Consider the following 15,366-nt stretch of genomic DNA (forward strand, 5'->3'; position numbering starts at 1 on the left):
CGACTGAAGAATTTGAGGGTCAAAACAAGTCCATCAAATCTAGAGTACGTTCCACCCTGCTGATATGGGATACTTTTGCTTTTGACAGAGTAATGAATGTATCGGCACGTGTGCTGTTACGCTTGTCTCCACATGCTTCCTTGTATCCTTCGCACTTGCCCTATCTGTTCCTCAAGCAGATGCGGAATCTTCCCTGGAAACATAAGATGTTGAAGATGAGTACTCGAGAGCAATGCCAGGTAAGTAATCAGGTAAGGGGTTCCAGGCAGTCAGTTCCTGGCTGGAAGCTTGATTCCAAGTGCTGACTGATTGCTCTCTTTCTCCTTGTCTTGCAGGTAAAAACAAGGCCAAAAGAAAAGACAGGGAAAAAGCATGATATGGGATACTCTTGCTTTTAACCCTGATGATATGAGATATTCTTGCTCTAGTATAGCTTGTTTGCAGAGGTATTATCGGGGGGAAAGAAAGCTGAATATTTCGAAAGGCTTCGTTGGGAGTGCCCTCTCAGATATGATGAAGGGTTGAGCATTTTTGCAGGTCTGCCTATCCGTTGGGGATGGAGGTCGACATATATAGGAGTCTCCCTAACAACATGTAGTAATGCTATTCCTTTACCCTGCTTGGTCATAGCACGGTAGTGGGAGCTGCCAGTTTCACATGTTTTAACTCTGTCAGAGCACTTTGAAAAAGTGGTCTGTGGTATCTGGCTCTCGAGATTCGGAGAACGATGCCTCTTCGATTTTTGAGAAAGCAATCATGCTGGGGGTATGACTCTCGAGATTCGGAGAGCAGTGTCTCTTCGATTTTTGAGGAAGTAATCATGTTGGGAGTCTGGCTCTCGAGATTCGGAGGGCGGTGCCTCTTCGATTTTGGAGCAAGCAATCTTGTTGGGAGTGTTGTCTCGAATGTGAGTAAAGGTTGGGCATGTTTGCTAGTCTACCTTGCCACGAAGCACAAAGGTTGACACACAGGGACTTTCCAATTATCCAGCAATGGTACTGTTCCTTTACCCTCTCTTCGATTTTGAGAAAGTAGTCATGTTGGGAGTCTGGCTCTCGAGATTCGGAGGACGGTGCCTCTTCGATTTTGGAGCAAGCAATCTTATTGGGAGTGTTTTCTCGAATGTGAGTAAAGGTTGGGCATGTTTGCTAGTCTACCTTGCCACGAAGCACAGAGGTTGACACACAGGGACTTTCCAATTATCCAGCAGTGGTACTGTTCCTTTACAGTTGTGGGTAATAATATGGTAGCTAGACCTTCAAAATTTATGTGTCTAAACTTTTGTTAGTGCTGTTTCTTTGCTATTCTTTTACCTTTCTTGGTCAGAGCGATGTAGTGGGAGCTGCAAGCTTCACGTGCTCAACTTTGGCAGAGAACTTTGGCAAAGTTATTTGTGGTACCCATGAGCTATTGTTGCGTGTGGGAAGTGGGTGATTGAACAGTAAGATTCATGTGCTTTCTACTTCACCAGAAGTCTTCGACAGAATGCCCATAATTTCTGCAAAGCTGAGTGTGCGTGTGACAGGTGCTGACAAGGCTAGAAAAGTAGGTGCCTCTTCGATTTCTGAGATCGGCCCTCGTGGTCTCTGAGCAGCCCATCTTTTGAGAAAGCGAGCGCCTCTTCGATTGATTCGGAGAACGATGCCTCATCGATTTTTGAGAAAGCAATCATGCTGGGGGTCTGGCTCTCGAGATTCGGGGAGCAGTGTCTCTTCGATTTTTGAGAAAGTAATCATGTTGGGAGTCTGGCTCTCGAGATTCGGGGAGCAGTGTCTCTTCGATTTTTGAGAAAGTAATCATGTTGGGAGTCTGGCTCTCGAGATTCGGAGGGCGGTGCCTCTTCGATTTTGGAGCAAGCAATCTTGTTGGGAGTGTTTTCTCGAATGTGAGTAAAGGTTTGGCATGTTTGCTAGTCTACCTTGCCACGAAGCACAGAGGTTGACACACAGGGACTTTCCAATTATCCAGCAATGGTACTGTTCCTTTACCCTCTCTTCGATTTTTAAGAAAGTAGTCATGTTGGGAGTCTGGCTCTCGAGATTCGGAGGACGGTGCCTTCGATTTTGGAGCAAGCAATCTTATTGGGAGTGTTTTCTCGAATGTGAGTAAAGGTTGGGCATGTTTGCTAGTCTACCTTGCCACGAAGCACAGAGGTTGACACACAGGGACTTTCCAATTATCCAGCAGTGGTACTGTTCCTTTACCCTTGTGGGTAATAATATGGTAGCTAGACCTTCAAAATTTATGGGTCTAAACTTTGTTAGTGCTGTTTCTTTGCTATTCTTTTACCCTTCTTGGTCAGAGCGATGTAGTGGGAGCTGCAAGCTTCACGTGCTCAACTTTGGCAGAGAACTTTGGCAAAGTTATCTGTGGTACCCATGAGCTATTGTTGCGTGTGAGAAGTGGGTGATTGAACAGTAAGATTCATGTGTTTTCTACTTCCCCAGAAGTCTTTGACAGAATGCCCATAATTTCCGCAAAACTGAGTGTGCGTGTGACAGGTGCTGACAAGGCTGGAAAAGGCTGGAAAAGTAGGTGCCTCTTCGATTTCTGAGATCGGCCCTCGTGGTCTCTGGGGAGCCCAGCTTTTGAGAAAGCGAGCGCCTCTTCGATTTTTGAGATCGGCCTTCGTGGTCTTTGAGCAGCCCAACTTTTGAGAAAGCAAACGCCTCTTCGATTTCTGAGATCAACCCTCGTGATCTCTAAGCAGCCCAGCTTTTGAGAAAGCAAACGCCTCTTCGATTTCTGAGCAGGCGCCTCTTCGATTTCTGAAGCTTCGTCGAGTGCAGATTTTTATAGGGGCTGGCATTAAGTTCCAAAGCACACTTGAATCTCTACCAGTAGAAGCTTCATTCTTGCACTTCTAAGATCTTGATTTGTCCGACCTCTTCTCTCTTCAACACCTTTGAAAATGTCTGGCCCCTCCGACCGTCGTTTTGACTTGAACCTTGTTGAAGAGGCAGCCCCGCCTTCTCCAGACAACATATGGCGCCCATCCTTCGTCTCCCCTACTGGTCCTCTTACCGTTGGGGATTCCGTGATGAAGAATGATATGACCGCTGCGGTGGTGGCCAGGAACCTTCTCACTCCCAAATATAACAGACTACTTTCCAAACGGTCTGATGAGTTAGCTGTTAAGGATTCGCTGGCTCTCAGTGTTCAGTGTGCAGGTTCTGTGTCTAATATGGCCCAACGCCTATTTGCTCGAACCCGCCAAGTTGAATCATTGGCGGCTGAAGTGATGAGTCTCAAACAGGAGATTAGAGGGCACAAGCATGAGAATAAACAGTTGCACCGGCTCGCACATGACTATGCTACAAACATGAAGAGGAAGCTTGACCAGATGAAGGAAACTGATGGTCAGGTTTTACTTGATCATCAGAGATTTGTGGGTTTGTTCCAAAGGCATTTATTGCCTTCGTCTTCTGGGGCTGTACCGCGTAATGAAGCTCCAAATGATCAACCTCTGATGCCTCCTCCTTCTAGGGTTCTGTCCAGTACTGAGGCTCCAAATGATCCCCCTCCGGTGCCTTCTCTTTCTGGGGCTCTACCGACTGCTGAGACTTCTCCTAAGCAACCTTTGTGAAGGCTCCCTCTTGTGTGCTTATTTTGACTCATGTATATGTACATATTTGTAGCTTATCGGGGATATCAATAAATAAGCTTTCCTTCATTTCAACGTATTGTGTTAAATACACCAAAGCCTTCTTCGCTAAGTTCTTTGAATTTTCTTTTGTTAAAGCTTGTATGTTGAAGCTTTCTGAGTGGAGCATGTAGGTTGGGGTAGTGTTCCCTTAATTTCCCGAGTGAGGAAAACTTCTCGGTTGGAGACTTGGAAAATCCAAGTCACTGAGTGGGATCGGCTATATAAATCTTAGAACGCCATTGTGCTCGATCCTGTGTCATGTCCTTCGTTAGATCTAAGTACTCTAAGTCTTTTCTTAGAGTCTCTTCCAAAGTTTTCCTAGGTCTTCCTCTACCCCTTCGGCCCTGAACCTCTGTCCCATAGTCGCATCTTCTAATCGGAACGTCAGTAGGCCTTCTTTGCACATGTCCAAACCACCGTAACCGATTTTCTCTCATCTTTCCTTCAATTTCGGCTACTCCTACTTTACCCCGGATATCCTCATTCCTAATCTTATCATTTCTCGTGTGCCCACACATCCAACGAAGCATCCTCATCTCCGCTACACCCATTTTGTGTACGTGTTGATGTTTCACCGCCCAACATTCTGTGCCATACAGCATCGCCGGCCTTATTGCCATCCTATAAAATTTTCCCTTGAGCTTCAGTGGCATACGGCGGTCACACAACACGCCGGATGCACTCTTCCACTTCATCCATCCAGCTTGTATTCTATGGTTGAGATCTCCATCTAATTCTCCGTTCTTTTGCAAGATAGATCCTAGGTAACGAAAACGGTCGCTCTTTGGTATTTCTTGATCTCCGATCCTCACCCCTAACTCGTTTTGGCCTCCATTTGCACTGAACTTGCACTCCATATATTCTGTCTTTGATCGGCTTAGGCGAAGACCTTTAGATTCCAACACTTCTCTCCAAAGGTTAAGCTTTGCATTTACCCCTTCCTGAGTTTCATCTATCAACACTATATCGTATGCGAAAAGCATACACCAAGGAATATCATCTTGAATATGTCGTGTTAACTCATCCATTACCAACGCAAAAAGGTAAGGACTTAAGGATGAGCCTTGATGTAATCCTACAGTTATGGGAAAGCTTTCGGTTTGTCCTTCATGAGTTCTTACGGCAGTCTTTGCTCCTTCATACATATCCTTTATAGCTTGGATATATGCTACTCGTACTCCTTTCTTCTCTAAAATCCTCCAAAGAATGTCTCTTGGGACCCTATCATACGCTTTTTCCAAATCTATAAAGACCATGTGTAAATCCTTTTTCCCATCTCTATATCTTTCCATCAATCTTCGTAAGAGATAGATTGCCTCCATGGTTGAGCGCCCTGGCATGAACCCGAATTGGTTGTCCGAAACCCGTGTCTCTTGCCTCAATCTATGCTCAATGACTCTCTCCCAGAGCTTCATTGTATGACTCATTAGCTTAATACCCCTATAGTTCATGCAATTTTGTACGTCGCCCTTATTCTTGTAGATAGGCACCAAAGTGCTCATTCGCCACTCATTTGGCATCTTCTTCGTTTTCAAAATCCTATTGAAAAGGTCAGTGAGCCATGTTATACCTGTCTCTCCCAAAAGTTTCCACACTTCGATTGGTATATCGTCTGGGCCTATTGCTTTTTTATGCTTCATCTTCTTCAAAGCTACAACCACTTCTTCCTTCCGGATTCGACGATAAAAAGAGTAGTTTCTACACTCTTCTGAGTTACTCAACTCCCCTAAAGAAGCACTCATTACATCCCAAATATAATCATGAAAAATTAATACAACAAAATTAGTGGCGATTAATAGATAAAGGCATTCTGATAAGCATACACCTTACATGACCCTTGCAAGTGTGATCACCAAAACTGAATTATGATGGACAACTTAGTGGAACCCGAATTTCAAATCGAAATGAATTGAAGGTAGAATGAAAACAATACCGATGAAAAAATCGACAAAAAATAATAAAAAAAAGGGTGTCATTTTTAATTAGGGCAATAGTGACATTAAAGCATCACTACACTAATACACAAAAGTGAAACTTTTTTTTTTTTTTTTTTTTTTTTACCATTTTATACATTTTTTTAGGGGGACAGTATTGTTACTACAATAGCTATGACCAGCAAGTGAGGCCCGCGCGATGCTGCGGGTTTCAAAATGATCTTAAACGTGTAAAAAGTAGGGCTTATATACATGAGAAAAATTGGGATGGTCATACGCCATAGTCAGAGAGTTCTATTTACATTCATATATTACATGCAAAAAGTTGAGGATGTTAGTATGTCATCCTTAGGGATTGTTTTTCAAAAGCTATGGTCCTATCCCAAGGAGACTTTTACGTCTAAAACTGTACAAAGCTCAAAAAGTAAGATTTGTTCTACTAAAGACACCCATATACGTAACTCCTCCATCTTGGATGACAACGATGAACTGAAAAAAAAAGTTGACATAAGAATTGAATGACTCTAAATTGCATATATTTTGCTACCATACTAAATAAACTCTCTATTTTCCAGTTGGCCTCATCGATAACCCAAATGAAATATTTATATCTATATTATGCAATATTTATAAGATATAGTTCTGTGTTAGAGAAACTACTCATTGAAGATGGGAAAAAAATTGTTAAGATATAGTTCAGTCTATACCGAATCAATCTCAATTTGTCAGTGTTATACCTGCTCTCCATATAGAAGTTAGGTCTAATATAGTTGTTATCATCTCTTATGTTTCTTTGGTAAAAAAAAAGTTATTTCATTCCAAAACCTTGAAAAACAACCTAAAAGCATCAGTATGACCTCAAGTGAAACTGGTGCCCTTTGTAATTATGTAGTTGGTATATAATTTCTCACCTCAGATTTGTATATTGACCTTATACTCACTTAAGCTTCAAAAAACATCCATCAGTCCTAAACCACACATTCAACGTACTTAAGTTTTTTAAAGCCTACAAATTGAAAATACAATGGAAAAAGAATGAATCTTGGTAAAAACGAAACTCCAAACTATTTTTGGAACTTAATCCTCTAAACTATGACCAACAGCCTTTGATATTAAAATTTAGAAGACCAGGCAATACTGTTTCCACGTTCTGCCTCTGAGCTTAATTTATCAATAATCTAAGTTCAAAAATGGTAAAAGTGAGGAAACATACCTATCACCCTGCTCTCTGTGATCTATGAAATCCAAGTTCTGCTACGTGACCCTCTGCTTAGTCACTTCTAGAGGCAAACGCCCTGAAAAGGTTTAGAGTAGTAGCAGATTGGTAATAGGCTCTCATCAGCCTCTAGGCCTCTGAAGATAAAAAATACCATAAACTTAATCTTTACCAAAAGCTATAAAAATAAAAATAAAAACTTAAATAAAATATAACTCTCCCAATTTAGCCAAGAAATATTTGCCGCACCACTAAATATTTCGCAATTACCTCTGTACATAATCTTGTTGGGGTTTTACCTGTGTGCTTTCTTTTCTTTATTAATTTCCCTATCTCTCTCTCTCTTACTTCAAATCTTACTTCAAATCTTATTTCAAATCTTGCATCTCCAGAACAATCCCCAGAAGATAACTTTAATTTGCACAAAAATCTTTGAAATCTAAAGTAGAATAAATTGCTTACCTTCCGTAAATACAGTTATCCGAAACGACACAGATGCACTGGTGGTAAGTCGGCGTGTGATGTCCAGCGATTAGCCGCCGGGGGGTTGTTACCATCCTTCAAGGCAACCATAATTTTCACATAAAATCACATAAAAAAAAGCCCCAAAACCTTAAGAAAAGATTAGGGGTTCTCAATTTCTTACCCAAATCCACAAATTTGAATCAAATCTCTGCAACCCAGCTTGAAATCCCTTTGAAATGACCTACACGAACACAGATCTTACATGCAGAACATTTTAGATGAAGTTGTGAGAAGGGTTGATGGAAATTGAGGAAACAACCAAATTCCAATCAAAGTTTAGACATGCATTCATAAATTCACACCCATAAAAACGTTTCAAAGCTTACCGATGATGTTGGGGTGGAACCGTGAAAGTGAAGGGGGAAAGAAGAGGCGGTCGGATTCAGATGTAAACTCCTGTAAAACCACCCTTCTCTTAAACCCCTGAAGACTAACTCTTACATCATTTATAGTGCAAAATTTGATGAATTAAATAACGATTGTCAAAATTTTAGAATTTTAAAGAATCAAAACATACCTAAGATTTGGTGATTGGATGACTGTGAGGGCCTCAAAAAATACAGGGAAGCTAGCGGATTCGCCGGAAAACCTCGCCGGAATCTAGGTTACGGATTGAGCTTCAATCTTTTTCAAACCTTCACCAAATCGTACATGAAAGCCACAAAATCTTGACCTAGAAAGTAAGAATGGGCTCAGACTTGAGTTCGTGAGATCGAAGGGATGAGAATGGTGATTGTTTTGGGTGTACTTGGGTTCGTGGGTGGGGTTGGGGGTTTTCGAGATGTTGAGAGAGCGAGAGGAAGAATGATGATCAGCAGAGAGAATAAGATTACAAAATATGGACGGACTGATTTCTTATCACACTGCCCAAAAACAATGAACGGTCCAGATTCAATCAGATTTAAATTAGACTAATATTGAAATTATAGACAAATAAGCGAGGGCAAAATCGGAAATTCACTGTGCTTATAAACAGTGATTCAGGCGTTTTTCTCTTTTAGTATAGATTGAATTTGTGAAAGCGCAAGCTCTTTTAGTTGGTTAATTTTCTAAATTGTATATGATGCATATCTGTAGTAATTGGTTTTAGTTTTGTTTAGTCCTAAGTTTTAGGTCTAAGTGAAGGAATACCCACTTGCGCCAGTCTGGATATCCATTGGATGTCCATTGGATGTCTCAGTGTGCCTTGCCATACAAACGCATTTCGTTCCTTCCATATAGTCCACAGAGTAATCAAAACAATATCAAAACTATCCCTTGACAATGATTGGGCCAAATTGATCAACCAATCCACCCACACAACATTTTTGACCTCTTGTACTCTGAGTCCCAATGGGCTAGCATACCATATTCTTGCCGCCATCATACAATCCCGCAACGCGTGTTCAATTGTTTCTACTTCTCCACCACAAAAATTACACGACGCATCCTGTACGATTTTCCTCTTATATAAGTTGTGCTTTGTTGGCAATGCATTCATACAACTCCCCCATACACATATCTTTATTTTGCCAGGTACACATGCTCTCCACAATACTTTCCACCGACAATCCACCCCCTTCGCTTGCACATGCCTCCCCACAGGAACGTGCTAAATGATATGCACTTTTGGTGGAGAAAATTCCGTTCTTATCCGCATGCCAAATTTGGACATCGGGGGTTTAAGTGAGCTTAAAGGGATGCTAAGAATAAGCTGCACCTCTTCATCACAGAAAGTGTTATATATGAGGCCCCTGTCCCATGAAGTACCCTTCCCCATAATTAAGTTTTTGACCGAATATGAATGATCTAACCCTGATGGAATAGGACTAGTATCCTTGAAATTTTTTTTCCGCGGTAACCAACTATCACCCCACACTCTTATGTCTGCTCCGTCCCCTACACGATATATCACACCCCTTCTGAGAACCATCTGAGCCTCCGCAATGCTCCTCCAACAAGCAGATGCATTCATTTTGATAGGGGCATTCATGAAGTCCATGGTTGGATAGTATTTAGCTTTGAATAATTGTGCCATTAGTGAATCCGGCTGTTTGAGTAGTCGCCATCCTTGTTTTGCCAGTAAAGCCAAATTAAATGCATACAAATCCTTGAAACCCAGCCCTCCGTCGCTTTTGGGCTTACACAATTGAGCTACCATTTGGTTTTAACTCATTACGTAATGTTTTAGGCAATATAAAAGTTTGCATAGTGTAGAGGGGAATTGCTTGCACCACCGTCTTAATCAACAACTCCTTTCCCGCACTACTCAATAGGTTTCCACGCCATCCATTTAATTTATAAGCAAAGGTAGCCTTCTTCGCCTCCCCTACAAACACCGATAGTCCCAAATATCGATCATGGTATTGCACTTGTGAAATGCCCAGATAATCCGCAATAAGTTGTCCATCAAACTCCGTGAGGTTTCCGGTAAAAGCCACACAACTCTTCTCATAATTTATTGCTTGCCCTGAAGCTTTTTCATAAATCTTTAGCAATGTCTTTACATTTTGGCATTCCTGGAGTGAACTTTGAGTGAAAATAAAGCTGTCATCGGAAAATAAAAGATGGTTCACACTTGGGGCACCCTTACAGATGGTGACCCCCTTAATTTGCCATTTTCTCTCCCACTTTAGTCGACAATCCCTCTGCACAAATCACAAATAAATGGGGGGCTAGTGGATCTCCCTGCCGTATACCGTGTCTTGGCCGGACGTAGCCCACCAGATCACCATTTAATTTAAATGAATAACCAGATCACCATTTAATTTAAATGAATAAGTAACTATAGTGACACAAGTCATAATCAAATAAATCCACTCCTATTTGAAACCCATTCTCCGCATAATTTGCTCTAAGAAATTTCATTCGATCCGATCTTTTGCTTTGCTAATATTAAGCTTCAATGCCATACATCCATTCCACCCATCTTTTTTCTTGTCATATAATGTGCGATCTCCGAAGTTACCAAGTTGTTGTTCGAAATTAAACGTCCCGAAATGAAAGCACTTTGTGTAGGCGATATGATATTTGGCAACACATACTTCAATCTATTGGTGAGGACCTTCGAGCATATCTTGTAGATAACATTGCATTAACTAATGGGTTGCAATTGGATCATAACGGTTGGATCTTTACTCTTGGATATCAACGTCACATGCGTGTAATTAATTTTCCGGAGCATGATTCCAGAAGAAAGTAGTGCTCTTACTTCATTGCATACGTCTTGTCCCACCATAGCCCAGTGTTTTGGGTAGAAACCCGGTGACATGCATCCGGACCCGGTGACATGCATCCGGACCCGGCGACTTCGAAGGATGCATCTGAAAGAAAGCCATCTTTATCTCTTCATCCGTGAATGGCATAGTAAGTGCTGCATTCAAATCCGGCCCCACTATTGGGGTTACGGCCTCCAGAACCTCATCGAATTCCGTTGTACCCGGCGAATAAAAAATCTTTGTAAAATAATTCATAATAATATTCTCGATACCAGGTTTATTGTCATGCCAATCTCCATTTTCGTCGAATAGGCCATGTAACCCATTTCTTTGTTGCCTTCGATTCACCTTTTGGTGAAAATATTTAGTGTTTTGATCACCTAAATGTAACCAATTCTCTCGGGATCGCTGCATCCAAAAGGCTTCCTCTTGAGCAAGTAAAGAGTGGAGTTGCATATATAATTCTTTCCGTTGAGCTATGGTGGTATCGTTGAAGGACTGGCCAAAGAGACTGTTCAACTTATCCTCAATTGCTGCAATATCGCCAGGGAGTCTTCGATGTCCACGGTTCACCCAATTGATCAATTGAATTCGAGTGGCCTTTATTTTTTCTGCAACTTGAAACATCGGCGAGCCTTCAAATTTAGTAGTCCACCCCAATTTTACAGCCTCTGTACATCCTTCCCTTGTCATCCAAGCTTCCTCATAATGGAAAGATTTTTTGTACTTTAATATGCACTTTGCCTCCCAATCAAGTAACAGCGGGATATGATCTGAGGAGTTTGGCTTGGGATGAAAAACTGAAGCATTTGGAAATAAATTTATCCACTCCTGGTTGACAAGAACTCGATCAAATCGAACCCTTATGCCTCCTCCATGTGTTGTTTCCCATGTAAACTTGTTTCCTTTATACCCTAAATCAATCAATTAACACACATTCACTGCATTGTGGAAACCCCGCATTTGTCGCTCACTACGCAGGTCTCCCCTTTCTTGCTCGTCGGATTTTAGAATTTCATTAAAATCCCCCAAACAACACCACGGCAAGTTTGCATTTACCTTGAGTTGTTCGAGCAAAGTCCATGACTTGTGTCTGTCCGCTTCCTTAAAATATCCATAAAAACAAGTAATCCTCCAATGTCTTGCATCCCCCAAACCGCCAACCTCCAAATCGATATGGTTAGAAGAATAGGTTCGTAAGGACATGCTAACTATTAGAAGAAAGAATGGCAACTAGGGTTAGGTTAGGTTGCATGTTCATCGTACAAAGGATTTTAGGGTGATAGATAGTGTTGTCAATTCCCTTAATTCAAGGGATGTGTCTCTTGTTGTCAATTCCCTTAATTCAAGGGATGTGTCTTATTTGTCTTGTTATCAATTCCCTTAATTCAAGGGATGTGTCTTATTTGTTCTTTTTTTGTTAGCTTTAGACGTAAATCAAGGAGGAATAGGTAGTCTTGTTTTCTTCCCTCTAGCACATATATATTTGCTATCTCTTGTAGCTGATTGTCTTATGATGAATATACCATTCACAAAATTCAATATGGTATCAGAGCAGTGACCCTAATCGGCCTGTCTCTGTGGTGTTCTCTTGAGAGATTTGTGAGCTTCTTCTTGTCCTTCAATTATGGCTGAAGAAAGCTCAGTAAATTTGGAAGGAGACGGCTTTCATGCTACTCCACCATCACCACACTCAGATATTGATATCAACCCAAATCAACGTCTTAATTCTGTCTTGCTAAATGAGTTTAACTATCTTCCATGGGAGAGAGCAGTTTCTCTTGCTCTGGGAGGACGATCAAAGCTTGGTTATGTTAATGGTGCTATTCCAATGCCTGAGACTACCTCACCGGAGTATGATGCTTGGCTATGCAAAGACCAATTGGTCATGTCATGGCTACTCAATTCCATGGATCGTAAAATTGCAGAAATTTTTAGCTATGTTGAATCCTCCATGACTCTTTGGAAAAATCTCAAGGAAATGTATGGAAATCAGAACAATGCGGCTCGTGTGTTTCAGTTAAAGAAGGACATTGCTGGTTTGCAACAGGAAGGGAAGCCATTTGTGCAACATCTTGGAAAGCTGACCACTATATGGAACGAGCTGAATGTGTATCGACCACACACCATCGACGATGCTGTGCTAACTAAGAGAGCCGAGGAAGACAAAATATTCCAACTCCTAGCAAGCCTGAGCCCTGAATTCGAAGATCTTCGAAGCCATATCCTCATGAATCCTGACCTGCCATCTTTTTCAAGTGTGTGTGCCACAATTCAAAGAGAAGAGGTTCGAAGGAAAGTCATGACCTTGGACATAAAGGTAAATATACCAGAAACTAGGGCTTACTTCTCTAACCAAAACCTTGGTGAGGAGAGAGGCTATAAAGGAAAGAAAACTGGCTTAAAATGTAGCCATTGTGATGCTGGTGGGCACTCAAGAGACTGATGCTGGATTCTTCATCCAGAGTTAAAACCAAAGTTTCCTAGGGATAACAAAGGTGTCTCAAAAGGCTCGTACAACCCTTCTTACAAGGCAAATCATGTTGCCACAACTTCTTATGAGGGAGCACTGAAGTTCACCACTAATCCAGCTGCACTGATCAACGAGTTTGCTATGTTTCTTCACAAGAAACAAGGTCTTGGAGATAGTGAAGGACCACTAAATCAGTGTGACAACAATCAAACTACACTACTAGGACAGTTTGTTGGCTTCGTGGCTGGAAATGAAGGTGTGGTACAAAGGGACATCCCAGGTATCTTACATTCCTTCTCAACTGCTCTCAACATTGGTAATGTGCATGATTATTTGATTATAAATTCTGGAGCCACTGATCATATGACTAACAAGTTTACAAACTTGCATAAATTTGAAAAATTTTCTATTCCATCTCAAGTGTCAGTTGCCAATGGAAAAAATGCTATGGTTGTGGGAAAAGGAAAAATACATTTGATCTAAAGTGATGTCGAGTCTGAGGCTTTTTATGCTCCCTCATTCCCTTTTCAACTTTTAGCTGTTGGCAAGATCACAAACTCATTAAATTGTCTTGCCATTTTCTCTCCCAAAAATGTGATCTTTCAGGATGTAGTCACCAAGAAGACGATTGGTGAAGGATTTTTCTTAAATGGTCTCTACTATCTTTCCAAGCATATTCAAGTTCCCAAGGTTTTTCAAGTCACTTCAAGCTTAGCTCAAGAACAACAACTTTGGCACCAACGTCTAGCACATCCTTATGAAAAAGTTCTATCCACCTTGTTCCCAAACATGTGCAAAGTTACAAGTCCTTGTGATGTTTGTCATTTTTCTAAGTTTACTATATTACCATTTACTTCCTCTTTGTCTAGGGCTAGTAATCCTTTTGAAATCGTGCATTCCGATGTTTGGGGACCAATTCTAGAGTCTTTTGATGGATACAAATATTTTGTAACTTTTGTGGATGATTTCACAAGGATTACTTGGTTGTATCTTTTGAAATTTAAAAGTGAAGTGATGGAAGTTTTTCAAGATTTTCATAGACTTGTGGCCACCCAATTTGCTTTAAAAATTCATATTTTACGATCAGATAATGGCACATAATATATGTCTCATAACATGTCACACTACTTGAGCACGCATGGTATATTACACCAAACAAGCTGTGTTGGAACACATCAACAAAATGGGGTGGCTAAGAGGAAGAATAGAGATCTACTTGAGAAGATTAGAGCGCTTATGTTTCACATGAATGTGCCTAAGAAGTTTTGGTCTCAAGGAGTTCTTATTGCGGCATATCTCATCAATAGATTGCCTAGTAAAGTGTTGAATTTTAAATCACCTTATGAGGTCTTGAAAAATAGAAAGATCAACTTTTCCCATTTGAGAGTCTTTGGGTGTACATGCTTTGTTCACATTCAAGCTCAAAATCATGACAAGCTAGACCCAATGGCTGCCAAATGTGTCTTTCTAGGTTATTCATCTACCCAAAAAGGTTACAAGTGCTATAATTCAACAACTAGAAAAATGGTTGTTTCAAGGGATGTTAAATTTGAAGAACATGTTTCTTACTTCTCATAATCACTGGATTACTCTAGACAGGGGGAGCATTTGATGGACTTATTTCCTTTTCCATATCCAAACAGAGAAGATGCAACATGCACTCCTAATGATCATGTGCCGGATGATGTTAATCTTCACTCGGTGGAACATCTTGAAGATGAAACCCCTTCCTCATCAGAGATTCACACTGCACCTTCCAGTGATCCTTCCAACCATGATGTTGTTCAAATACCTGTAGTTCAATCTCCTACAGTTCGTCGCAATCCTGCACGAGAAAGGAAACTTTTATCCAAGTTGCATGATTATGTGACCTACACTGCCAGGTATCCCGTGACTGATGTTATTGACTATAGCAAAGTCTCATCTTCTTTTGCTACATTCCTAAGTGCCATTAATGAAGCTTGAGAACCTCAAAGTTTTCAAGAAGCCACTCTTCACAGTGAGTGGAGAAATGCTATGGCAGAGGAGCTTCAAGCCCTCAATGAAAATAACACATGGACTATAGTGAAACTTCCAAAAGGAAAAAAGGCAGTGGGGAGTCATTAGGTGTACAAAACTAAGTTTCATTCAGATGGCACAATCGAAAGGAATAAGGCTCGCTTGGTTGCTCGAGGTTTTACACAAACCTATGGCGTCGATTATAAAAAGACATTTGCTCCGGTGGCAAAAATGAACACTGTTAGAGTATTGTTGCCGGTTGCAATTAACAATGCATGGCCTCTCTTTCAAATGGATGTTAAAAATGCTTTCCTGCATGGTGAACTTGAAGAAGAGGTTTACATGAAGTTACCCCCAGGTCATCCTCAATCAAACAA

At 41.0% G+C, this 15,366-nt stretch overlaps 1 protein-coding gene and 2 long non-coding RNA genes across 5 annotated transcripts; 1 reads left to right on the forward strand and 2 right to left on the reverse strand.

Moving 5' to 3' along the window:
* Positions 1 to 5,809: 5,809 nt before the first annotated feature.
* Positions 5,810 to 8,183, reverse strand: LOC139194430 (uncharacterized). Of its 3 annotated transcripts, none has more exons than XR_011579251.1 (6): positions 7,839 to 8,183; positions 7,648 to 7,717; positions 7,443 to 7,518; positions 7,259 to 7,354; positions 6,794 to 6,875; positions 5,810 to 6,069 (listed from the first exon to the last, which is right to left on the reverse strand). It is a non-coding gene; the product is annotated as an uncharacterized lncRNA (long non-coding RNA). The 3 variants fall into 3 exon arrangements; XR_011579252.1 differs by having other exon boundaries at positions 7,648 to 7,744; positions 7,839 to 8,158; XR_011579253.1 differs by having other exon boundaries at positions 7,648 to 7,751; positions 7,839 to 8,146.
* Positions 8,184 to 10,512: 2,329 nt separating this feature from the next.
* LOC139194651 (uncharacterized) lies at positions 10,513 to 11,602 on the reverse strand. Its single transcript, XM_070819546.1, has 2 exons — positions 11,578 to 11,602; positions 10,513 to 11,432 (listed from the first exon to the last, which is right to left on the reverse strand). Exons 1-2 carry the CDS (start codon positions 11,600 to 11,602, stop codon positions 10,513 to 10,515), a joined length of 945 nt encoding a protein of 314 aa, XP_070675647.1.
* Positions 11,603 to 12,046: 444 nt separating this feature from the next.
* On the forward strand, positions 12,047 to 14,022 carry LOC139194431 (uncharacterized). The gene is made up of 2 exons (XR_011579254.1): positions 12,047 to 13,271; positions 13,598 to 14,022. It is a non-coding gene; the product is annotated as an uncharacterized lncRNA (long non-coding RNA).
* Positions 14,023 to 15,366: the final 1,344 nt, after the last annotated feature.

The sequence above is a fragment of the Malus domestica genome, chromosome 03 (genome assembly GCF_042453785.1).
Source record: "Malus domestica chromosome 03, GDT2T_hap1".
NCBI classification, from domain to species: domain Eukaryota; kingdom Viridiplantae; phylum Streptophyta; class Magnoliopsida; order Rosales; family Rosaceae; genus Malus; species Malus domestica.

What these genes read in the sequence shown, in the direction of transcription:
- LOC139194651 (XM_070819546.1), bottom strand. Translation starts at nt 11,602, where the DNA reads ATGGACTTTGCTCGAACAACTCAAG. An exon ending in CTTTGCTCGAACAACTCAAG is followed by an intron (nt 11,433 to 11,577) that starts GTAAATGCAAAC and finishes TGATTGATTTAG; the next exon opens with GGTATAAAGGAAACAAGTTT.